Source organism: Bombyx mori, chromosome 16 (assembly GCF_030269925.1).
Source record: "Bombyx mori chromosome 16, ASM3026992v2".
NCBI lineage: Eukaryota > Metazoa > Arthropoda > Insecta > Lepidoptera > Bombycidae > Bombyx > Bombyx mori.
In genome coordinates this window covers 9,879,799-9,905,293 of record NC_085122.1, presented here as the reverse complement: position 1 = coordinate 9,905,293, position 25,495 = coordinate 9,879,799, and the positions used below count along the sequence as shown (strand labels likewise).

The following is a 25,495-nucleotide window of genomic DNA, read 5'->3' as shown; positions in this document are numbered from 1 at the left end:
ATTCTCATCCCAATTGACCCCTTTTTCGTTGTTATTTGTACCTAAGACGTCCCCAATATCCCCAAAAAAAACAGATTTTTACATGTATTTTTATTTAATCAAATACATTAAAACCAATAACAACTGAGGCTTACCTTTAATATATATGCTGGTTCAAACACTAAATAACGTTTATAAATCATAGTCGTCTTCTATTATTATCAAATAAATAAAAGAGAGCAAAGTTTCTAGCACTAAAATAATTACCACAGGAAGTTAATTTGAAACGCGATTTTTTATAAGTTAGCAGCTATTATCATGCATATTCAGAGTTGTTTTGTGAACTTTCAACATTCTACTATTAAACTACAAAAAATGGAAATATAAAACTTATATTGAGCGTCGAAAGATTTTCCCAGTTTTTTCCCGATTCGCCTCTCAATCCCTAATCGCCCCATTTTACCGGTACCGTTTTCCATATGTTTGGAAAAATATTATTGATGGTATCTTCTTTTTTTTTAAACGGGTTAAACGAGCACGTGGATGCAGGATCCCAAAGAATTCGGAATGTGAATGTCGTCACATATTTTTTTGCTTAGATTTGCACCAAGAACATAAATGCCACTCACCTTGACATATAAGTTTTAAGTCTCAGTTTTATAGTGCATGGGCTACTCCGCCCTTCGAATCGAAACGCATTACTGCTCCGCCGCAGAAACAGGCGCGGTAGTTACATCTGCACGTGCGAACTCACAAGGCATTCTAACAACAGTTAAAAGAAGGTAGGTCTGAGACTCAATTGTACCATAGGTAGCGGCTTGGCTCTGCCCCTGGCATTGCTGACGTCCATGAGCGACGGTGACCACTTAACATCAGGTGGACCGTATGCTCGTTTGCCTACAAAACCAATAAATAAAAAAAAAAGTTTGACTCTAAACCGGAACACATGGCAGAGAAAGGCGGGGTGGTCGTACCTACCCATGCAGGCTCATAAGACGCCCTAATACCCGAATTTTGATACATTATAAAAATAAGATCAAAGTTTACTGCTCAAATAAAACTCGGAACCACAGAATACTGTAATTTATTACAGATCTAAAACAAAATTTATTTTAAAACAAATTGGTAAATAGATACATTATAATGAAACTAGTCTTCCGTGGTTGTCTAACAATTAAAACAAACAAAAAAATAACCTATTTATTTATCACTTAGTTATTCTACAACAAAGTATAACATAAATGACTTGGTCGCGTAATCACGTGGCAATCATATTTTTTCACAATAATTTTGCTATGATTCTCGCTTAGCTTACTTTTATTTTACAAAGAAATTTCTCATTTAACTAATAATTTACAGAACCACATAACTGGTAGTCTTTCGTTTATGGTCGTAATTTTTTTTTAAACCATAGATAATTGTTTTTTTTTGTTATGACAGCGAAGCACTGACACATCAATTCTTGTACACATAAGTCCAATTCTGGAGTCCTTTTAATATTGTTGTTTCAGAGAATTGTTTTCCGTTCGTGATATCAAGTTTACAGAGATATAGAAATTGCATCAGTAATTCTTTTAATGCTAATCTTCTTAGGGTCTAATTTCAGAATGAAGTGTTCTGGTTAAGTTCGATGACCTTAGTGGTTGAGTCGTGTGCGGTCAGGGGCGGGGGGCGCGGTCACGCGGGAGGGGCGGGGGGTGCGGTCTCGTCGGGCTTGCTCTCAAGGGAGAAGGGCGGGATGCGGCAGTCGAACGTGTAGCCGTCTTCGCGCTCCATCCTAAACGTGCCCCTGAAAATCGAATTTTATTACTTCTATTATTTTTTTTCTTAGATGGGTGGACGAGCTCACAGCCCACCTGGTGTTAAATGGTTACTGGAGCCCATAGACATCTACAACGTAAATGCGCCATCCACCTTGAGATATAAGTTCTAGGTCTCAGTATAGTTACAACGGCTGCCCCACCCTTCAAACCGAAACGCATTACTGCTTCAAGGCACAAATAAGCAATTTCACTAAAATACCACTGTCCCTTAATTATGAGGTTACAGAGAGATACATTTAAAGTTTACAAAGATGTCGGTACCACATATGGCCGCTGGGGGCCTGCAGGCTGACGTGGCTGCTGTACTGGAAGGCGGGGGCGTGCCTCGCGAGCACGGGCTCCTGCCCCACCACGCCGCGGCCCCGCACCGTCTCCAGGGTGCCGCTGAGCGAGAAGATGCGCCAGTGTCGCTCGCGGAGCTGGACGGCCTGCGCGCCGAGGTTCTCCAACCGGATGCAGTAGCGCCACTGTCAACGCAACCATTTTCGAATACTCATTTTGAAATTCGATGTTTTTTTTTTTAAGAGATTTTATGACCTGGTAACTAAGACCTTTAGGTCATGTCTTCTTTTATTCTACATTCTTATTTTTATGAATAATGATAATATGGACTGAAATGAAATGAAGATGATTAATTTGAGTGATGAAACATTAATCAACTGGGATGAATTAAAATGAAATGAGATGAAATGATATGGGATGAAATATAATCTCAGTAAAACTGTCTTTTTTTTCATTCTTTATTAGAGCCATACGTTCATGGTTTTTTTCGACCACGGCGACCAAATTTTTCAGTTTAATAACTTAAAAGCTAATGTCCGCGCCTCTCATGCGCTCTAATATGGCTACAGTAGCCTATCTTGTTCTTAAACGTGCGCAAACAGAAGCTACACGTAAGAACACCACCCACGAAGTTGTAAAAAATGGTGGAAGGCGGTCTATTTTTCAATTTATTTCGTCTGTCGTCCAGTTCGCGCCTCCTGTCGTTTTCAAAGACATGCACGCCCTGCTGTACCAAGCGTCTCCACTCCAAACGATTCTGTGCTTGAGCTTCCCAACGAGAAGTGTCAATGTTGCATTTCTTCATATGCCTCTTCTGAACATCCTTATACCTTAAGAATTGGCCGCCACTTTTTCGCTTGCCAGTCTGGAGTTCAGAGTAGAAGATGCGCTTTGTTATCCTCTCGTCGGACATCCTCATCACATGGCCGCACCAGCGCAACTGACGCCGCATTAAATATGCCTCTATACCGCCAATACCGGGCCATACACCTATTAGGTTAAGTCATTTACTGAGATTTTTTCAATGAACTTCTTGGGCGATTCCGAGAAGTTACGTCCAGTGGCTTTGTTTCATTTTCCCACATTTGTGCACTTTCACATATATTAATCAGTTAATAAACCACAATTGATGTGCCTTTGGAAAACATACAGCATTGTATTATGAAGAAGCAGTGTGTACTTAGCTTAGATTCCTTGTCTATGTCCAACCATAGACCGTCAATTTAGTTCCATCTTTAGCCGCTAGGTGCTGCCAGCAAGTATAAAGGGAGCGCAGCCATCTTTGATCTTCATAGCGTTGTGTACTTTCGTACTGTGAAGTCGCAAGTCCACAAATATTTATTCGACTTCTTATTAATTGCAAAAAATATTTATTTTGTGTTTCTATGAGTGTTATTTTGCAATCATTACGAGTATTATTTACCAATCCTATCATCGGACGCCATGAATCACGCGTCATCTGTTGGAGGTGATATTGAGTCAAGCTCCATAATTTCCGAGAGGGAAGATGTCCAGGCGAGACGCGATGGAGACGCCTCGCGTTCGAACAGCTCGTCAAGCGAAAAAGAACAAAAGGAGTCTCTGCGTAAGAAACGACGGGATTCAAAGGTAACGGTCGATCTGCGAATCGGCTCGTTATCCCACCAGGTCAGTGACGTTGTAAATCTAATAATGCACCAACTGTGTGTAACAATTGAATGTAACGAAAAATGTTGTAAACAAATTGATCTCGTCAATACGGAAATTTTGACAAAAACACAACAGATTTAAACTAATAATCTTTGTAACATAATTACTGAAAACTTTGACAAATCGTCTCCGTCGTACAAGTTACCCGTAAAAAGCGTTTTAAATTGTATACGGAAAAAAGGGCCGTATGTATAGAAATACCACGTCAAAGTTTAATTTCCGTGGTCTCTAACAAAGTATCCTGTTGCCAACGCACCACTCATTGAGGAATTTTTGTTTGATAATAGTAAATTGAAATCTATTCAGTCCCTCGGACGGCTACAATCCTATTTGTCACGATCTCGTACAAAAGGTAAGCCAAACATTATAAACAATCATAGTCTGTAACATCTGGCACAATCCAGAGGGGGGCAATTGAAGACACCGACGGGAGGCACTGAGTGCCACCAAAATTATAATAATTTGTAAACCATGTATGGTTACCAAATACCGTAAAAAAAAAAAACAAAAAAAAAAACTACCTTTTTTCTGCGGAAGAAAAGCGACGGATCAATGCGTCCAATTTTGGATCTTCGAGAGTTGAACAAGGTCGTAAAGATAAAACACCTAACTGTTTTCGGACACCTAGGTACCAAACTTTCTCCACCCAGGGGACTGGATGATAGAATTGAACATTTCTCAGGAATATTTTTCTAGTATCAGTCGCAAAATTTCGTCGATACTTCTTGAGGATCAGTACCAAGGTACCAGTATCAGTACCTCCAGGAAGGAATCGGTACCTTCTTATGAGTTAGTATGAAATGACATGCCTACCCTTCGGTCTGGCTTCAGAGCCACACCTTTTTGCTTCTATAACATGCGGGTCGCAGAGACCTTGCGTGCAAAGGGAACTCGAGTGCTAGTGTCTACTAGACGACTTCCTTTTTGGTCGACCAAGACAAATCCAAGTTGAAACTTCAGGCTGCAGAAGCTGTGAAGCTTTTGGATTAACCTTTTTTGCTTCCATAACATGCTGGGTCGCAGAGACCTTGCGTGCAAAAGGAACTCGAGTGCTAGTCTACCTAGACGACTTCCTTTTGGTCGACCAAAACAAATCCAAGTTGAAACTTCAGGCTGCAGAAGCTGTGAAGGTTTTGGATTATCTGGGCTGGCATGTCAATTTCCATTATATAGGGTGCTCGGTCGCTCGGTCGCTCGGTCGCGGAGATATTGCGTGCAAAGTCGAGTGCTAGCTTACCTATACGACTTAATCTTGTTTCACCAAGACAAATAAACGTTTTTGTTCCCATAGCATGCTCGGTCGCGGAGACCTTGCGTACATAGGGAAGTCAAATGTTAACGTACCTACGCGACTTTCTCTTGGTCCTTGAAGACAAATACACCTTTTTGCTTCCACAGCATGCTCGGTCGCGGAGGCATTGCGTGCAAAATCGAAGTGCTAGCTTACTTACACGACATGATCTTGTTTCACCAAGACAAATAAACGTTTTTGCTCCCATAGCATGCTCGGTCGCGAAGACCTTACGTACATAGGGAAGTCAAATGTTAACCTACCTACGCGACTTTTTCTTGGTCCATGAAGACAAATACACCTTTTTTGCTTGCATAGCATGCTCGGTCGCGGAAACATTGCGTGCAAAGGGATGTTGAGTGTTATCCCACCTACGCAAATCCCACCAGGTCCATCAAAAGAAGTTCAAGTTGAGTCTTCAGGCCACATAAGCTGTAAAGCTCTTGGATTATTTGGGCTACCAAGTCAGCCTTACAAAAAATCAATTAGTACACTGGTTCAAGAGATGACATGTCTAGGGATTCGATGGAAAATTGCGAGAAACGAAGTGGCCACTCAACAACATCCTAGCTCAAACTCTGACGGAATTACATCAATCTATGCTAACTTGCAAATTTTCTTGCGAAGTTTCAAGAAAAGGGGTAAAAAACAGGCCATCCTGCATGTGTTAACAATTAAATGCAGTGCTGACGCGAAGCCACATGTTAGACATTGCCGATACACAAAACCAACCATTTCCTGGCAACGGAAGCTTCGGACATGTGTAGGGGTTACAAATGCAGTGCTGACGCGGAGTCACATGTCAAACATTGCCGAGACCCAAAACCAACCATTTCCTGGCAACGGAAGCTTCGGACATGGGTAGGGGTTACAATTAGACAAAATATTAACGTCCTGTCTATGGTCAGCTCAACAACAGAAACGGCTCACCCACAAAAGAGCTATTTGCAATGGTAGTGACAATCAAAATGAATCTGAAAGTATTTCACTAACGTTGACCTTTCGATTTTTAAACCTAAGCGATAAGTTCAAGATAACTGTCAGCTTATCTCTCGGGGAGATACGACATCATAGCCGACAGGCTATCACGAGGAAATCAACCTGCGAGAGGGCACTTTTTACCACAAGTGACCACAAAAGTTTTTCGAAAGTGGGGTCATCCGGATATAAACCCATTCGCCGACCAAGATTGGATACCTTCAGCAGACCGTAGAGGATGCAACTAGCATGGAGAATTCCTCCTCTCAACCTTCTCCCCAAAGTACTGACTCACTTCAACAGTGTTTAGGGAACCTACCTGGTAGTGTTCCCAGACTGAGCGAAAGCATTTGGGTTTCCAAGCCCTCAGATCCCGAACGCTAGATAACTCGCACGAAATCCAAAACCTGCCTCCTCCACAGGTTAAACATTAACCCTGAAAGCTTAGAAAGGGGGGGGGGAGGTTGTACAAATAATGACTGGTCTAAACAGGAGAAGATTTGTTGAAAATTAGCTGGTGTCAATCCACTTTGTCAGCATACTTACCAGCAACTAGAAGATGGTGCATATGGTGCTACAGTTTTAAAATTGATCCTAAGTCTGCAGATGTTGCCAAATTCTTTCTTCTTTTCCAAAAAGAAAATTTTGCCTATAAAACAATCCTTCTGCATCATAAAGCAGCGCTGTCAACTTTCTGTGGGCGAAATACATGTAGGACAGCAAACATTCTCAAGCTCTCTAATAAAAATTGCTATTTTAAAAAAGCCATCGGAATAGCTAAACAAAATTCAACTACTTATTACAATTTTACTAAGTGTAGTCCCATTCACATGAGATCCGAGAATAGTTCTAAACTGGTTTTCTTCAAACCCAGCCACCACATCACGCCTCAATGTAGCTTGAAGGACACCAACAACCATGTTGCTGGCTACGGGACGCAGAGTTAATGACCTTACTTTGCTCAACATTTCTAAAGACAGTTTCTTTGATAACAGAGAAAAACATCTTTCTGATACCAGTCTTTGGGTCTAAAATTGAAATCCATTTTCGTCAATAATCTGCATAAGTGCTTTCTAAACATGAAACTAAAGACATGCCCGGTAAGATTCGTAAGGACTTTTTTCTAACTATGTGTGTTGTCACAAAAGCGGCATCCCGTACTGTAATTGGAAACTGGTCTTCGTTCAACCTTACGAGGTAATGGCATCAACGCATCTCTAAGAAGTGGTAGATCAGCAGTAGCCTCTGAGATGGATTGATAATGAACCAATGGACGAAATACTTTCTAGAGGCAATTGCAAATCATCCAAACGTTTACAATAATTATCGCCGAATAATAGAGCTTCGTAAAGATCCTCACGATTCTTTTTTTCAACACATTTACTTCTACATGATGTATATACATCATTTATACAATTTATACATTTTCTTGTATATACAAGATAAAATGTTATTACAAACTTATAAATATTTTTTAATTATTGAATTAACGTGGAAGTTAACAACTGTTTTTCGATTTAATAATTATATAAATTATGAACATTATCATTGCGCTTCATAATTTTATTATGGCTTTACCTATTTCATCATAGCGTTGTGCTTAATAATTTCACCAGCAGATAACAAACACGTCTTCATAATACAATGCTGTATGTTTTCCAAAGGCACATCAATATTACGGTTTTACATAACAATAAAACCGATATTATGTGCCGAGAAGGAAAACATACAGCATTGCAGGAAGTTCTTCCTGGTGAAGACTATGAAGATCAAAGATGGCTGCGCTCCCTTTATACTTGCTGGCAGCACCTAGCGGCTAAAGATGGAACTAAATTGACGGTCTATGGTTGGACATAGACAAGGAATCTAAGCTAAGTACACACTGCTTCTTCATAATACAATGCTGTATGTTTTCATTCTCGGCACATAATATCGGTTTTATTGTTATGTAAAACCGTAATATTATTACACATTTAAACCTAAAGAAACACTAAATAGACAAAATAAAACAAATCACACAGCTTCGCTTGAATTATCTTTGATCATCATGAAAATATAAATACGATCGAATTTGATGGCAATATTCCTATATATTTTTTTAAAAGGAACTTCTATCGGCTAAGCGTTAAATAGTGAAGTTTTAATTTTTTTGAAGTTTCACTCCTAACACATTGTGATGTCTGCGGTCTCCAGTAACCCCTTAATATCACGTGAGCCGTTAGCTTAATTACCCGTCTACCTCTAAAATAAAATTAAACAATAAATAGTCAATGTATACATTCACTATTTGGTAGTAAATTTTACCACAACATTTAGCTTATCACCAGACAATATCAAAAATATGATTTTAAACATTGTTTATAACGCAATCAAGGGCGGATCCAGCTTTGGCACCAGGAGGGGGTCACATAGTCAAATTTAGATGCGTTCGTTCCCAAACGTTTGCCATTATACAAAGTTATTATATTATATTATATTAAATTATTTAAATATTGAAGGTATGTAGTTACATAAAATCTGTATGGTGACAAAATATATAAATAAAATCATTATATTCAATTAGTGGTCCACCTAAGTCCTGGAACCAGCTCAGGGGGTGGTCATGACCCCCATGACCCCCCCCCCCCTGGATCCGCCATTGAACGCAATCTCGTAAATCACTGAGACACTTGGATTGTTCCTACTTCATTATAGCGTATTAGTATCTACCTACTATATACATAAACAAGCTTTTTCCCGCGACTCCGTCCGCGTGGAATAACTTTGGCATGAAGTCGTCGTGGCCTAACGGATAAGACGTCCGGTGCATTCGTGTTGAGCGATGCGCCGAAACTCAGGCGGGTACAAATTTGTCTAATGAAATACGTACTCAACAAATGTTCACGATTGACTTCCACGGTGAAGGAATAACATCGTGTAATAAAAATGAAACCCGCCAAATTATAATTTGCGTAATTACTGGTGGTAGGACTTCTTGTGAGTCCGCGCAGGTGGGTACCACCACTCTGCCTATTTCTGCCGTGAAGCAGTAATGCGTTTCGGTTTGAATGGTGGAGCAGCCGTTGTAACTATACTTGAGACCTTAGAACTTATATCTCAAGGTGGGTGGCGCATTTACGTCGTAAATGTCTATGGGCTCCAGTAACCACTTAACACCAAGTGGGCTGTGAGCTCGTCCACTCATCTAGCAATAAAAAGAAAAAAAAAAGAAAAAAAACAACTAAATTTTACCCCCCACTTCATTTACGTAGAAAGTGAAAATATTTTTGAATTACAGAACGTTAAAGAAGCTATTTAAACCCCTATTTTGAAACATTATTTATTGGTGCTCCACTTGTACCGTGAGGCTCTTACCGTGATGCTATATTATAGCCTATAGCCTTCCTCAATAAATGGGCTATCTAACACTGAAAGAATTTCAAATCGGACCAGTAGTTCCTGAGATTAGCGCGTTCAAACAAACTCTGCCGCTTTATAATATTAGTATAGATATTAAAATTTAAGTTCTTGATAAAATTATTGTATTGTTTGTAATCCTACTTACCCAATAGACAGCCGAGTTCTGCGACTCGCGACTCCCCATATAGAACGGTATCACGGTGACTCTAACACCTTCCGTCGTCTCCCTGTGCACGTCGCTGAGCTCTAACCAAGGATGGTTCTTCTTCTGCCACGCCCGCAGGGTCTCTTGGGCAATGAACGGCGGATCTGAAAAAAAATTTTTTTTTTATTTATTTATGTACACACAGAAAAGAGGACATAATACAGAGTAATAGGAAAATTATGTACAAAGGCACTGCTTATTTCTTTAAGAAATCTCTTCCAGCAGACCTGCGAGAGGATAATGAGAATAATAATAAAAAGTGATGAGTGTGTGTAGAACAAATAACACGTAACTAAAATAACAAATACATCATGAGAATTATAGTAATGCACATACACATAGCAAATATTGTTAAACTTGAATACAAAATATTATAAGTAGCACAGTAACACTCGTATATACGAAGAGTATAGAACCATGATCATTCGGTTGACGAGAGATAAAATTGTTTGACCTTGTATTTAAAAACTTAAAATATAGACGTCAGGAAATTTTATTTGTAACTAGCTGACCCCGCAGATTTCGTAGTACCTCAATTGATAAATAAAAGACTTAAGGTTTTGTATAAAATAAATTTCAAACAAACAAAGGAATCCGTCCGACGGGGGACACATCAAAGGGAAACCAAAATTGTTATTTTTATTTAATTCCTTTTTATTCCTATTTACCTTTTAAACCTTCTCTGGATTTCCACAAAAAATTCAAGACCAAAATTAGCCAAATCGGTCCAGCCGTTCTCGAGTTTTAGCGAGACTAACGAACAGCAATTCATTTTTATATATGTATATAGATATGGGGTACAGCTGCATTAACTGTTGCAAGGAAGACAAACAGTCAACGTCGCCCTAAACATGTCAGATCCTCCCGATCCACTTTTTTTTTATTGTTCCTACCTAAGCTGATGGCCTTGAGAGACTATATCAGCGTCACCGGGCGAGTCACCTACTCGCTCACGGGGCTCAAACCTGACGTTGTCGCTAACACGAACCCCAGCAAGAACCGTGCTTCGCAGAATCTACCACCGGATCGGAAACGCGACCCACTGAGAAGATCCGGCGAGAAACTCAGTGGGCGGTGTCTGAGAGTTAATTTACTCGTACATTTACGTACGTACGAGGACGATGACCAGTGCTTGAAGTACCTAAAAGCACCGTTAGTGGATCGGGAGGATCCGAAATGACTTGTTTTGGGCGACGTCGATTGCTTTCCATTCTGTCCGCAGGATCGGGGATGTAGTTACCGGCGGCCACGATGAGAGGGTTCTCGTGTCGTGCCGCTTTATCGAAGTGGCGTGTAGTCACTTAGATTTCATAATTACAATAATTGATTGATATAATTATTAAATATATTATAATTAATATAAATAATACCTTTATCAGGATTGTGCATTAGGAATTTATCGAAGAGCTCATGCTGTAGGGGAACCCTTTCTACAGAGGCATAAGGTATAATATCGTCGTGAGCTACATAGTCGAGACCGGGGATCGCATATAGGCTTCGACTAGATTCTTGGTTGCCTAGGAACGTGACCGCTTCAGTTTGAGCTCTCTGTAATAAAAAAACAGTTTCATTATCGCTTGTGGGCTTTACTCATTACACCAGATTAATTGAATATGCAATTTCGAAAAGGGCACATGTCGCATATTTTGTCAAATACGTTTTTTTTTTTTCATATACATGTAGTTTTGAGGCTTGCCTACACCCATTTTATAATGATTCCAGTAATTTTCAATTGCTAATTAACACTAAAATTTAACTCAACAGTTAATATTTTAAATTTTACACTGCTTTAGAAAATAATCAGTTTTTTTTTCATTTCCTGAACATTTTACATTTTCAGAGATGTGCCCTTTTCAAAATTGCGTATTCAATTATACTTTATGACCATTCGAGAATGGAAAGAACATCAAACTATCAATTTGAAATGAACGGTAGGTAACGGCTTGGCTCTACCCCTGACTTTCTTGACTTTGATGGGAGACGGTAACCACTCACTATCAGGTGGGCCGTATATTCTGTCTGCCTACGTCTGCCTACAAGGGCAATAAAGAAAAAAATAAACGTCCTAAATGTATTTTTCTCGTTTCTTGTTATTATTGATTTTTAAATGGAATAAAAAAGTCATAAATTATAGTTTTCTCAGGTGCATAAGTAAAGTACGGTCCAATAAGAGCAGCCTTTCCCAAAATCGGCGATAACGCCCCCCTTGTGCGCGCTGCAGGCCTAAAGAGGGGAGCCGGTAAGAGACCCAGAAAAAAAAAGGGGGCGTTGTGTAGTCTTGGGAAGCGATTTGTAATTTCATCTAGGAGGACTCTTAGGCATCGACTGAGCTCTCGCTATCGTGGTTTTTAAGTAGATAATAAAATGGGACTGCTAAAAAAGAATTTATTCTCAAAGTGGCCAGTAGACAAAATAAGTTTGGGAGCCCCTGAATTCGAGTTAACGGAACCCATGCACATACTGCTCCATTTTTAAGGATGCTATGTGCTGCTACTTAAATAATATGAGAATGAACTAAGAATGTACTTGATTAAGAACAACGTTAGTATTGTGGATTAATTGCATTATGATTTTTATTGTCTTTAATCACTAATGAAACCATACAAAACCAACCAATGTTTTATTTAATTGTTAAATACTATTAGGTCCGCAACAAAGTTATCGCTGTTTTTGGTGATGAAAATGTTGTGATTTATTGTGATAAAACTATTACAAATCTATCATTCAGGGTATTGCCCCTTACTAACCACAACCTTTTCCATGTTTTTAGTTGTGTTTGAATACCTTGACGGTATTAGAGTTAGACTTTTGGGGACTACCCACAAATTAGGCCGTGCCTAGATATGAGCCACACTCCTGACCAGCCATACCATCCATGTATCACCTTTTCTTTTCATTTTTTATTGATAATTTGACACAAATTGAACATAGACTAAAAAAAGCTATAAAATTGACAGCACCTATCATTTTTTATATACAAACTCGCACTTGCAGTAAAAAATATGGAAATTTTCACTTTCGTTTACAAATGGCAAACTATAACTTAACAACAAATTTTATGACAAACATGATATAATTCAAGTTTTTTTTTATTTATTGCTTAGATGGATGGACGAGCTCACAGCCCACCTGGTGTTAAGTGGTTACTGGAGCCTATAGACATCTACAACGTAAATGCGCCACCCACCTCGAGATATAAGTTCTAAGATCTCAGTATAGTTACAACGGCTACCCCACCCTTCGAACCGAAACGCATTACTGCTTCACGGCGGAAAATAGGCGGAGTGGTGGTACCTACCCGTGCGGACTCCCAAGAGGTCCTACCACCAGTGAAATCAATAAGTATTTCTGTAAATTTATATTAAATTTAACAATACTGTTAGTCATACTTTTTTTTAATCAGCCTATCCGAATGAATGATTTGCAAAAAATGTATTTAACTATATGTATAAGTGAATAAGCAACCATACATACATTTCTATTTCAAATTTCGTATTTTATAAACCTTGTTAAAGCAAAATTGTATAAAACAGGTACTGTGTAAACTGGGTAATAGACATCAATGATTTTTTTTACTAGCTTATGTTTCTTACCAACTTAAAAAAAAAACTAAGAATAGCACTTTTGTCTTTTTGCAAAATTGTTTTTTTAATATTTGGATTCCACTTCCCTTTTAAAAATTGAATAATCTTTATTAAATTATTAAAAAAAAGAACACAATATTCCTAACCTAAAAGTACATGTTATTATCCGCAACATGCTTCGTCAGAATGTCAGAATGCCCTTTTAAATAGTAGTAACTTCTATGGTCAGTTATGGAGAATCAATGCAAAATAGAAACTAGACAAACAAATTAAACCCAAGTGTAGAGGTTTCAATAGTGAAATTATTATCTTTTGTAATTCTTAAACAGCCTGTGCACATTTGTGTATATTGCATATATTTTTAAAAACAACTCAAAATTACAATTTTTTGTTTTAGCTCATTATAAATTTTGAAATGTTATCAATTTGTCATTTCAAGGTAAAAATTTTTTTACAACTTTAGTTGAGGACTTGTTAATGAATTTAAAACATATACAGTCAAAACCGCTTACTGCGACATCGTTTAAAGCAACATGCCGGTTATAATAACCAAGAACAAAGGTCCCGGCTGAATGCCATATGACCGCCTCATTAAAAATATTGCTTTCTACGACATACCTCATAAAACGACCACATTTAACTAATATTTCGGAAAATTAGATCTGTTAGAACGACCGGCTAAGTTGTATTGTAAACAATTTGAATAGGTATCCACATTTGTCTTCAATGGCTATTAAAATCAGGAAAGAAAACAATAGGATTTAGTTTAGTGTAGGGTCTTTTCTAATTCTTAGAAACAAAACACGTGCATGCAGTAGAGTCAAAGACCGCTTCTTCATATCTCAGTTAGTTTATTACTTATCTATACACAAGACGCACCAAAACTTTGTGGAGTTATTCGTGAAACTTTCAAAATGTCGCAAAGAAAAAGAAAACAAATTAATATTGAAGAAAAATTGCGTATTATGTAAATATATTTTTCCAATAATTCCCTATCGATTTGTTTGTACTTGCACGATACACATTAAACATCACCGGTTGTTACGACTATCGGTTTTTACGACGGAATATGAGCAGTCCCTTCAATGTCGTTATAACAGATTTTGACTGTATAAGCAACAAAAATAATGACACACGATTTGTTTTGTAACAACAATTCAACTAAGTATTCCTTATTAGTTCTTTGATAATGAAATGATACACTCTTTAAATATAAGTTATTGCTTTGAAGAATGATATATTTAAATGATGAAAGTTTAAACCCAATCTTTGAAAAGTTAAGGATTAGTAACATTTATTTGTTAACATAATCATTTCATGTACCTTTTTCTTCCATTCAGGCCTCATGTCGATGTTTGTTTGTAAAGACAAAAATATAATTGCTTTTAATATCGCTGAATTTGGAGAATCAACACAAAATATCTAATAACAAGCTATATTAAGCCACAAAATAGCAGATTGCAATGATTTTTTTTTAATATGTTACACTATGAGATGCAATTCACAATATTTTCAGTAAACTAATTTTAAAGATTTGAATGTTGGTTAAAAGAATTAAACATTAAATCCATCCCGAATTTAAAGTTGTTTTTGCTAACAACAACAATGCCTTTAAGAAGCATATAACAAATTTATCAGATAATATATTTTTTTAACAATTTTTTTTTCATTCAGTTGTAGCTTGATGAAACAGTTATAAAAACTATTCTCATCTGGCTTATATGCAAATTTCAATGCTTAATTAGCCAATGCAAGAGGGTTAAGGCCAAGGTCATTATTTACATAACAATACATTACACTTACTATATATGGAGCATCCCTAGTGTCTATGAGAACTTGATAGAATGTATGTGTCCTGCCTTTAACTTCTTTTCCCGCATTCGTCAAGCTATCGCCCGATGTTTCAGATGTGGAATTATCAGGACTCTCCTTCTTATTTGTAGCATCGCGATCGTAAACCCTTGCAAGCCATGGAAAAAGTATCACTCCACGATATCCAAACACTTTATGCAATATTAACTGTCCTGTGTCATATTTGCCCGAGGTTTTAGGAGATTCGAGTTTCCCAACTTCTGCCAATCTGTTAAATTTGAAAAAAGAATCGTAGGTTATGCGTGCGAAATAAATTTGAAAATTTAAATTCATTCAAATTGTAGAGAACTCACCTGGTATAATGTGCTACGTGAGTTAACAAGAGTCTAGAAGCAGTCAATCGTAGTGGATTTGATGATGCAAATCTCAACAACAACTCCATCATAACATTTTACTATTTCATTTTTCTTTTTTTTGTTTGTCAAAAATAGTTGAAACACCTATGAAAAACTTACCTACCTAAATAAATTGACTCATTGACATTTGTCAAATGTCAATTTCCTTTTTTTGGATTCAAATCAACGGGAAATGAGAACATAAACACGAATAATGAAGAGTCCATTTTTTGTTAAAAATAGGCTGACACTATGATTATTTAATGATATATTAAATTATTTGTAGGCAGCGGCTTGATTCTACCCCTGACTTACTGAAGTCCATGGGTGACGGTAACCACTCACCATCAGGTGGGCCGTGTACTCGTATACCTACGAGGGCAATAAAAAATTAATTAAAATTTAATAAAAGCATTAACTTTATATTAATTTATTCGATCCTATTGCATAATTATATGATTCATAACTAGCTGTGCCCGAAAAATCGTCCGCATGGAATAGTGACTTTGGGTAGCAGTTTTTGGACATGTCTTTTGGTTTATAAACACCGTCATTTGGGTATATAGAAAAATCTTATTTAAAGTAATGCTTTTTTTTTATTGCCCTTGTAGACAGACGAGCATACGTCCCACCTGATGGTGAGTGGTTACCGTCGCCCATAGATTTCAGCAATGCCAGAGGCAGAGCCAAGCCACTGCCTACCGCAAATGCTTCTTTAAACACGACATTACACGTATAGCCATCGAGGATCAAAGGATACAGGGTTGCTAGAATTGCTAACACGTGACAGAGCTACATAAAGCTGACCGTGTGAAAAACAGTTAACACTTAGATCTACAACCACAACTTTTAGCGTCTGACCTTATTTATTGTCATCGCGAAACATAGGCTCACTGGAAACGCGATCGGCAGTGAGTCATGCTTCTCGTTCTTCGAGTGTCTCCTGAGACCGGACTTTTGCTATCCGAACTCTGAGAGCTCAGACGGATTTTCCTATCAGTAAAGGTCTCAGACTCAAGCAATAGTGCATGAGATTCACGATCAATGGAAAAACGTGCCTCACGCTATTCCCTGTTTTCCGTAATTCAAGTGTCCATCATTCGAGAACGATGTGAACTCAATCGAGATTCTCGCTGAACCGAAATTTCTGTAACACGAAACTCGCCTGACGTTCTTGAGATGTAGTGAGTCTTGCCTCATGATCTTCTTCAGATTCCTGTGATCGAACTAATCTCATCCTTTTAGCATTCCTGCTGCACTGAGAGAGGATGAGTCTTTTTCGGGGCATTCTTACAATAAGTAGTATCTACTAACACAACATTGTTTTGTAAACACGTATTTATTATTACACAGTATAACCTTATTACAGCTTAATTAACTGTTATGACGGCGCTTCCGGGATACGTGCGTTCGCTGCGAATAATTGAATGCTGTAGGCAGCGGCGCTTTTTTTCCTGCCTATGCTGATAGCCTTGAGAGTAGTTGAAAGGCTATTTCAGCTTATCCTTGACCTGTAGGTGAGCTCACGGGGCTCAAGCCGGAGTGTTGTTAGCACTGGCCCTAGCAAGGGCAGTGCTTTGCAGAATCTACCATCGGATCGGAAACGCGACCCACTGAGAAGATCCGGCGAGAAACTCAGTGGGCTGTGTCTACGGCCTAATTTATTCGTTGAGCCCTTCGTCGCAAGCGACAGGTTCAGCGATCTCGCAACGATGGGCTTGCGCGCTTTTTATACCCGCGCGGCCGCGTAGGTGTAAATAATCTACAAACGCCCAGCTACGTGATTCTTTAAATTGGCATCACTTTTTTTATTTAGGAACCTATTGACATGAAACAAACACTAAATATTAGGTAAAGCTTACCACAATAATTTAGTGAAAATCGCATCTAAATCGGATAAGCTGTTTTTGAGATTATCGTGCACAAACGCTTCTGTGCGTTGACACAGACAAAAATTCTAAAAATTATTATTTTGGGTGCTATTGCGCTCATAAAGCGACCAGTTACGAATTTATTATATGTATTAATTACCTATATATTATACCTTATTCATAATTCTACGAACGAACAGAAATTAAATTAAATAAGACCACACCGAATAGATGTAACGCTATTACCTCTCAATAACTGTTTTGCATTGCATTGTTTTAAATTGTAAATGTTGTGCAATTTTTTAGATTCTCAATTAACTTTATAGATGACTTGCATAATAATTGCGTTGTTTAATTAAACATCGACATGTACAGGGTACGTCAATAATCCTGAAGTTTTAGTATTTATTGTATTCATAAGGCAGGTTTTAATTGACCGAGTATTTGCCTCGTAAGTGGCTGGCCCGTTTAGTATTTGTCTATTTTATTTATGTTCACTTCATAATATCATTAATTTCATACCATTTCATTTTAGTTTTTGTTTTATCATCAAGAGTCAAAAGTAGGTATCCACTATGTTGCCTTTGCCCGACCAATTGGTATCATAAAATCTGTGCCTGATCAGATTAAAAGTTTGATCTATGCGCGTTACACTCGTTAGGTAAAAGTTCAAAGTTCTGAAATAATTACTTTACGCATGTTTTGTTATTTGAAAATATAAATGCTCATTTAAAATTTTGGTATTAAAAACAATAACTGATAAATTATCACAATGTTTATGCCTTTCTCTAAAACCATTCAAGCTTTAGGTAAGCTACGTTTTTATTTTTTTATTTTTACTTACATGGGTGGACGAGCTCACGGCCCACCTTATGTTAAGTGGTTACTGGAGCCCATAGACATCTACAACGTAAATGCCGCCACCCACCTTGAGATATGAGTTCTAATGTCTCAGTATAGTTACACTACAGTTATGCTAATGTGTGTGTTACATTTACTTAAGGAAATAGGTACATTTAAATGCGTTTTTTCTAGGTCAATCAGTCACTAGACATACAAGATGCATCGCTTCTTTATCAGCATTATCTGAAGATTATCAGATGTTGCAAAAAACATGCCGTGATTTTGCGGAAGGCGAACTTAAGCCCAATGCTGCTAAATACGATCGAGATCATTTATATCCCGGAGAAGCAATTAAAAAATTAGGAGAACTAGGCTTAATGGCTATAGCGGTACCGGAAAAATGGGGAGGTGCAGGCTTAGACTATTTAGCATACGCTATAGCTCTCGAAGAGATATCCAGAGGTTGTGCTTCAGCTGGTGTTATAATGTCAGTGAATAACTCCTTATATCTTGGACCGCTGTCTCATTGGGGCACTGACAAACAAAAAGAACAGTTTGTAACTCCTTTTTGTACTGGTAAGTTTTATTACATTTATTGTCATCCAATATTAACATAAATAATACCTGAGAACACTATGAGGGTAAAAACTGAAATAAAAGGAACTGTGCATCAAACTATGATTATTATTGAATTGCTGTTGCAGGCTGATAACATATGGCCCAACTGTTAGTGAGTGCTTAATGTTGGCCGTGGGCATTACCATTGACTAGTCAGAGCCTAGTCAATAATGTTGTCCATGGGCATCATCATTGGCTAGTCAGAGCCTAGTCAATGGCTACCACTGAATACTCTTTGCAAAAACTAGTTTTAAGAAAGGCTTGTCAGACCTGGATTGTATGTGATGAAGATGTCTATAAATGCACTTTAGGTTAACAGATTAGTGCCAAGTAGTATGGCTCAACTCTGTCATGGTGTATAGTGAATCGCTGAATCATCACAAATATTTCCTCAGAGCACTGCCAATCGTACATATAATACAGAAAATAGAACTAAAATTCCTCCCTTGAGCCTGAAGTTTTCAACTCATTGTTAGAGGAGTACATATTATGTTGACCTCAATAAAAGTATTTTTTATCTAGGTGATCCTGTGGGCTGCTTTGCTCTATCAGAACCCGGTAATGGATCAGATGCAGGAGCCGCCTCCACTACAGCAAAAGATGCGGGTGACAAGTGGATTCTGAATGGAACTAAATGTTGGATTACCAATGGATACGAGAGCAAAGCATCAGTAGTTTTTGCTACAACTGATAAGAGTTTAAAACATAAAGGTATTTCAGCATTTGTAGTTCCAAAACCTATAAAGGGTCTTGAATTAGGGAAAAAAGAAGATAAACTAGGTATAAGGGGGAGTTCAACTTGCTCCCTGATATATGAAGACTGTGAAATTCCCAAAGAGAACATCCTGGGTGAACCGGGGTTTGGATTCAAGATAGCTATGATGACTCTAGATGCGGGGAGAATTGGTATTGCTTCACAAGCTTTAGGTATAGCTCAGGTAATAAATTTAGATAATTTTATTGATAAATGGTTAGTAAAGCTATAAATATGACCTAGCAAAATACACATTTTGATAATTTTAAATTTATTTATAATATATCTAAAGTAAATAAATAAAAAAATTTATAATATCTGAAGTGTTGATTGTGGTACAATTTTAATTACTTTATTTACTGATGTGTTTGTGACTGATTAGTTAATTATCTGTTTACAGTCCTTGTTAAAGATTTTCAGTCTTGATAGTCATCAGTGAGAATACCTGTTCTTATCTCATATGTGGCCATAATCTTTAAACCAATTACTAAAATGTTTTGCATAATAAGATTTTCGTTTTTTCAGGCTTCACTGGATGTGGCAATAGAATATGCTTCGAAACGCATTGCTTTTGGCAAACCAATATTGAAATTGCAAGCTATTCAAAATAAATTAGCTGAAATGGCGCTCCGTCTTGAATCTGCACGCTTGCTTACATGGCGAGCGGCCTGGCTGAAGGACAACAAAAATCCCTATACTAAGGAGGCAGCAATGGCCAAGTTGGCTGCATCAGAGGCTGCTACGTTTTTATCACACCAATGTATCCAGGTGAATAAAATAAAAAAAGGGTACTACCAAATGTAGTCTAATTTCAAATAGAATATTCGGCACTACATTGAAGTCCTTGATCACAGGGAGTCTTGATTCATTACATTAATAATGTAATGACAAAAAAAGGAATGATTAAAACATATATTTTTTTTTAATTCATACTACTCATATGATTAGCCAAAGTCACAGCCAAGCGTGACCAGGCTTCACTGCTATGTAAATAACTTGGATATTTATAAATTTTGATATTTTGATAAATGGTTGGCATTGTCATCATCATTAAAATACAACAGCAAATATGATACAAAAATTTATTATAGTATTTTTTAAGTGTTAAATGAATAGACAGACAAGCTTACAGCCAACTGTTTTTTGCATAGATCTCTAGTAAAGTAGTAATTAAAGCCCAAAGACAGCATAGTGGATTACGTATTATATGAAAATTTTATATTTCAGATTCTTGGAGGAATGGGTTATGTATCAGATATGCCAGCAGAACGACATTACCGCGACGCTCGCATCACTGAGATTTACGAGGGCACCAGCGAAATACAAAGACTGGTTATAGCAGGACAACTGATCAAGGAATACGGACTGAATTAGAAACATTGGCCTTATGGACTACATTAATCTAAGATCAACGTGAATGCCATCACCTCCTACCTTGAAATATGAGATCGAAATCTCAATTGTATTGTATAAAGGCTGATCGTTCATTTAAGTTGTAAGGCAAGACCCCTTAAACAAATAGTGGTAGTATATATCGACGCTTGAAAGGCAAAAGTGACTAAGCGACAATAACTGCTTTGTACATAAATGATAGGCAATAACCATATTCGATGCGCAAAAAAAATATATTTCAAGGTCTATTAAAATCATTTCAATCCTACAGCTACTAGCTAGATTCGTTAAAATAAATTTTGTTTTCAGGTATTTCAACTTTAAATTAGTCTACTGTAAAGTTCACGCGTTGTCGCTTAGTCATGTTAGCCTTTCAAGCGTCGATATCCATCCATAGTAATACTCAAAAAACCTAGATAAAATACATAAGATCGAAAGTAGCACTAATTGCATTCGCTAGATGACGTTGTTTAATTTTTGGGAAAAGAACAAAATGTAATAGACATATAAAACTGTTTAAAGGAAATTTCATAAAATGCAACAATTGACTATGTAAAATTACTTTTGTGTTCCTGTTTTATCTAATATTTGTCTAATATTTTGCAAATATCTATGAACTTACTTATTGAAAATAGATCTCAAATATTAATCTTGAGTGCATCTTATCAATATTGTATAAAACTCATAGTTCAAATTGTGAATTTTCAAGTAAATAAATATCAATAGTTATTATTCAAAAATAGATAATTGATAAGTATCTCAAAGTGCTCTAATCATAGATAGTATAATAATATTTTATAAGGCTTATTATCAGATACCAACATATCTTACAATATCAATTTTTTAGTTTATAATGTTTTTATAAATGTCATTTATATTTAAATGAAAACTTTGATCACATATTTATTATCATTTACATCAGCATTATACACTTGAGTATTAAAATAAATTACATTTTTATATGTATTAACAAATTGTTTCATTTTTGTATTACGGGTGGCATGATCTATATGCATAAAAAAATTGAGTGCATATTATTCATAATAATGTAAGTGTGATATTTTACAAACTGCCAACAACCTATTGACAAAATTAATACAAGCTTTATTTAATAAAACAGCTTTAAGATAAATATTTATTAATTTTACTAAAAGAATTACGATAATATAAATGCAGTTCTTAAAAATACTATTTACTGTCCAGGGCCAGACAAAGATTTATCCATGAATTTCCTTCTGGAAAAGCAGAGCCACCACTTGCTTGGTTTTCCATCTTCAGTGGCAAATACCTGATAACAAAATATATTAATACCTACTTTGAAACTTCATATTTCTGTGAGACAAGCATGAACAAAAAAATATTCCTATGTTTAAACTTAGTTTTAAAGTCTCTATTCCTTTTGAACCAAAAAGTTATTTATAGAAAAAAATAAATAAAATAACATACTTTCTCGCACACTCTTGTCCCAGTCTCATGTCTCAATTGTTGTAAATACTGCCTCATTAAATCTGTAAACAAAAGGTAAGCTTAAAAACACCCCAAAGATAATTCTCACAACTTAATCTCCAGAACCAAAAATAAGTTTTTTTAATTACTGTGGATAGGTTCATGACACTTTTAGTATAAAATGGTTACTATATCTTATACCATCAAATATGACACAACATGAATGTAGTCGCCCATCTTGAGTGATGAGCTTTATGTCATACCTTATTCTGCAAAGGCTCCCTTCAAACTTGAAAGCATGATTATTGAAACAGGATTAGGATTTGATAGTAGATCTACCTAAGCTCTTATATATTCTAGTTATTATTTTTAATTTGTAATCTTAAAATTTTTTTGCTTAAAAAATAATTAATTGCTTAAAGGAATAAATAACTTAGGCTTAATCAAAATAAACTGATTCATCACTTTATTAAGTGTCATTTGTATATTATTTTCTCACATTTGTACTATTTTAAAATTACTTCAGTAATTGCCTAATGAAACATAATTACACAATTAAAAAAAAATTTTTTTTTCAGATTTACCAGATTCTTGCTGACTGGTAGGCCTGGCATATACGGAGTTGAGCGGGAAACCTGGTTCCCCAGGAATGTCAAACTTGGATATAGCCAACATGTACATCTCTTGTTGACCTTGATTTTTGCTGGAACACTTCTGCAGTCTTTTGAGACATTCCGATACATATAATGTTAGGTAAATTAAAACTCTGTCAGCATCAGACTGCAATAACTCAATTACATTAGTCTCTTATAGCTCGAATACATTTTAATAACATAAATTTTATTGTAACTTTTTTTTTAATATCAGACAACTAATAAATAACGTACCTTTATTTCATAAAATCTAAAAAATACATTTGCTTTAAAATAGTTCAGCGCTTCATCTATTATATCCAACTCAATATCGGAGCTCGTTGGGGCGGGGCCTCTGAACGAAGTTCGAAGTGGTAAGATTGCAAGATTCCCAACTGTTTGACTGTAGTCAGTTAACGTTGAATGGTAGGCCTATAAAATATAGAACTTGTTAAATACTTGCAATTAGTAAATTAAACTGAACAGATTTAATTTACTATATTAAATTCGTACAGGCATTTTATCGCTTGAGCTCCTTTGTAGTCTTCTTTTTTAAAATAATCCTAAACGTGAAACAATCTTAAAAAGTGAAATGAGTAAAAACTAAATGATAAGTTTTAATTTAAATTGATATAAAGCTATGTATTATCTTTTTTAACTAAATATGAATCACTGAATTATTAGGTATTTTAAACAAGGCAGAAGCATATTCTTTGACGTCTGTTTTGTGTAATTTGTCAATGTCACTTTGAGTTATAGGGTTCCGAGCATAGACAATACCTTTTAGTCGTCTTAGGTTGTAATCATGGAGTTAATAAGTACCTACAACTGGAGTGCTGTCTAATGCCGAGAAATCGGTCTCGAAAGAGAATACTTTTTGGTCGCGGTGTCCTTGTCTAATGTGGTGACCATATAAAATTTATTTATAGGACAAAATTATACACATGCATCAGTTTTGAATTTACCTTATATTAAGTTATATATTATATTATATTATATTATATTATATTACGTTTATATTAAGTCTACTAGTTACATTTTAATAAATAAAACACAATGGGTAATAAAATGAAATGAACTGAAATTCATTTATTTGTTATATGTAGACAATTAAATAACTCTTAAATGACAAGTCAATACACATAACACAATACACATAGTACTTGATCTCTATTTACAAAATATTGGTTATATTATTATTATTAAGTTCAGTTAATTTTCTGTAGTCTTATTAGCCAGATATTGTTTCTTTTTATTTGTGTTTTTTATGTATCTTTAGCTTGTGATGTGTATTGTGAGCCTAATAAAATAAATAAATAATATAACATTTCCCCTATTTTATGTAAATTCTTTTTTTTTCAACGAAATAAATAATTTATTTTAGTCAATATCTAAGTGGACCATGAGTATCATTAAAATTTCGCAATTTAAATTTCAATTCAATTAAAAATCGCCATTTTTCTTTAATAAATCTAAAATCGACTTTATATTTACAATCACTATTTCGCGACTTTTAAGTTTTTGTTTCAAAACCTTAACATCTTGTCGTAATTTTGCTTTTCTCGGGGCATTTTTTATTTCTTGCGTTTGAGTACTTGATTCCTCTTGTTTGACCTTTATATAGGACATTTTCCAGAAATTCCAACGTCATATTTACTAGAAGATCCTCCTCGTTCGCTTGACGTCAGGCAAATGATATACATGCTTGCGTGCGACGCTATTCAATACAATAAACAAAGTCAAAAAAATACCACGTGATTCCTCTTATAATATGAAAAATACATTGCAAAATTATAGTTTTTCACGATTGTTTTTTCAAATTTAATATATGACATAGATTAAGTACAATTTACAAGACAAATGGTATTAAATATTATTATGAGAAAAAATATCTAACATTTTAAAAATATATACTCACACTAGTAAAAATTTATCAATGAATCTGATATATGGAAGGATATTCCACAAACTGGAGAGGATTCTCGCTTAAAACCACTTACAATACAAGTGTTCGCCATGATTACACGGAAACTTTCACGATTTTCGGAAAAAAACAAGCCACAAGCTGTATCAGTGCCCTTTTAACTTCGAACTACAAACGTAAATAGACGCCATTTTTCTTTTAATCCATTCATAGCTCTTTTTCGGTGATGCCAACAATTAATCTGGCTTCCCATGAAAACCATCAGAAATCTACTTACCTACCATTAAATTTTCCATTAAACAGAGTTCTTATTAATATAGAACAATATTTTTTTTGTTAATGAGCTTTATTAATATATGATGTTCTAATAAAAATCAATATATATCATATAATCAATACTTCTTATATAATTTATTTTAATAAATTGTCATCATCAGCAACTAATTTCACCATGACTTTGTACGTTTCTTTTGAACCAATTTAATTTTTGACGTTGATGGAAATTCTAAATTCTCGCAGCATTTTCTAGTTAAGTTTAAGTCACATCGTTTAAATAATATGTATTTAGATATATTATT

The 25,495-nt window shown here is 35.9% G+C and overlaps 3 protein-coding genes across 7 annotated transcripts; 1 reads left to right on the top strand and 2 right to left on the bottom strand.

Annotated features, from left to right (window-relative positions):
- Positions 1-1,047: 1,047 nt before the first annotated feature.
- On the bottom strand, positions 1,048-15,599 carry LOC101743596 (polymerase delta-interacting protein 2). Of its 2 annotated transcripts, XM_021348450.3 has the most exons (7): positions 15,396-15,582; positions 15,034-15,310; positions 14,554-14,598; positions 11,017-11,194; positions 9,587-9,750; positions 2,064-2,269; positions 1,048-1,768 (listed from the first exon to the last, which is right to left on the bottom strand). In XM_021348450.3, exons 1-7 carry the CDS (start codon positions 15,485-15,487, stop codon positions 1,657-1,659), a joined length of 1,074 nt encoding a protein of 357 aa, XP_021204125.1. In that variant the 5' UTR covers positions 15,488-15,582; the 3' UTR covers positions 1,048-1,656. The 2 variants fall into 2 exon arrangements, with proteins under 2 accessions (XP_021204125.1, XP_004926888.1); XM_004926831.4 differs by lacking the exon at positions 14,554-14,598 and having other exon boundaries at positions 15,396-15,599.
- Positions 15,600-17,499: 1,900 nt separating this feature from the next.
- Positions 17,500-21,889, top strand: LOC101743734 (short-chain specific acyl-CoA dehydrogenase, mitochondrial). Of its 4 annotated transcripts, none has more exons than XM_004926833.5 (5): positions 17,500-17,684; positions 18,344-18,727; positions 19,292-19,707; positions 20,049-20,291; positions 20,751-21,889. In XM_004926833.5, the coding sequence occupies exons 2-5, from the start codon at positions 18,409-18,411 to the stop codon at positions 20,895-20,897; spliced, it is 1,125 nt and encodes a 374-aa protein (XP_004926890.1). In that variant the 5' UTR covers positions 17,500-17,684; positions 18,344-18,408; the 3' UTR covers positions 20,898-21,889. The 4 variants fall into 4 exon arrangements, with proteins under 4 accessions (XP_004926890.1, XP_004926891.1, XP_062529069.1 ...); XM_004926834.5 differs by having other exon boundaries at positions 17,500-17,759; XM_062673085.1 differs by lacking the exon at positions 17,500-17,684 and adding an exon at positions 17,749-17,870.
- Positions 21,890-22,107: 218 nt separating this feature from the next.
- LOC751839 (Arp2/3 complex subunit) lies at positions 22,108-23,425 on the bottom strand (the record flags this gene model as incomplete). The annotated part of the gene is given in 4 exon segments (NM_001048214.1): positions 22,108-22,203; positions 22,362-22,423; positions 22,946-23,141; positions 23,249-23,425. Coding segments are annotated over 4 exon segments (531 nt in total), but the record flags the coding sequence as incomplete, so codon positions are not given.
- Between the last annotated feature and the right edge of the window lie 2,070 nt (positions 23,426-25,495).

What these genes read in the sequence shown, in the direction of transcription:
- LOC101743596 (XM_021348450.3), bottom strand. Translation starts at nt 15,487, where the DNA reads ATGATGGAGTTGTTGTTGAGATTTGCATCATCAAATCCACTACGATTG. An exon ending in GGCCTGAATGGAAGAAAAAG is followed by an intron (nt 11,195 to 14,553) that starts GTACATGAAATG and finishes TTTTTATTACAG; the next exon opens with AGAGCTCAAACTGAAGCGGT. An exon ending in AGAACTCGGCTGTCTATTGG is followed by an intron (nt 2,270 to 9,586) that starts GTAAGTAGGATT and finishes TTGCGTTGACAG; the next exon opens with TGGCGCTACTGCATCCGGTT.
- LOC101743734 (XM_004926832.5), top strand. Translation starts at nt 18,081, where the DNA reads ATGTTTATGCCTTTCTCTAAAACCATTCAAGCTTTAG. An exon ending in TGTAACTCCTTTTTGTACTG is followed by an intron (nt 18,728 to 19,291) that starts GTAAGTTTTATT and finishes TTTTTTATCTAG; the next exon opens with GTGATCCTGTGGGCTGCTTT. An exon ending in AAGCTTTAGGTATAGCTCAG is followed by an intron (nt 19,708 to 20,048) that starts GTAATAAATTTA and finishes TCGTTTTTTCAG; the next exon opens with GCTTCACTGGATGTGGCAAT.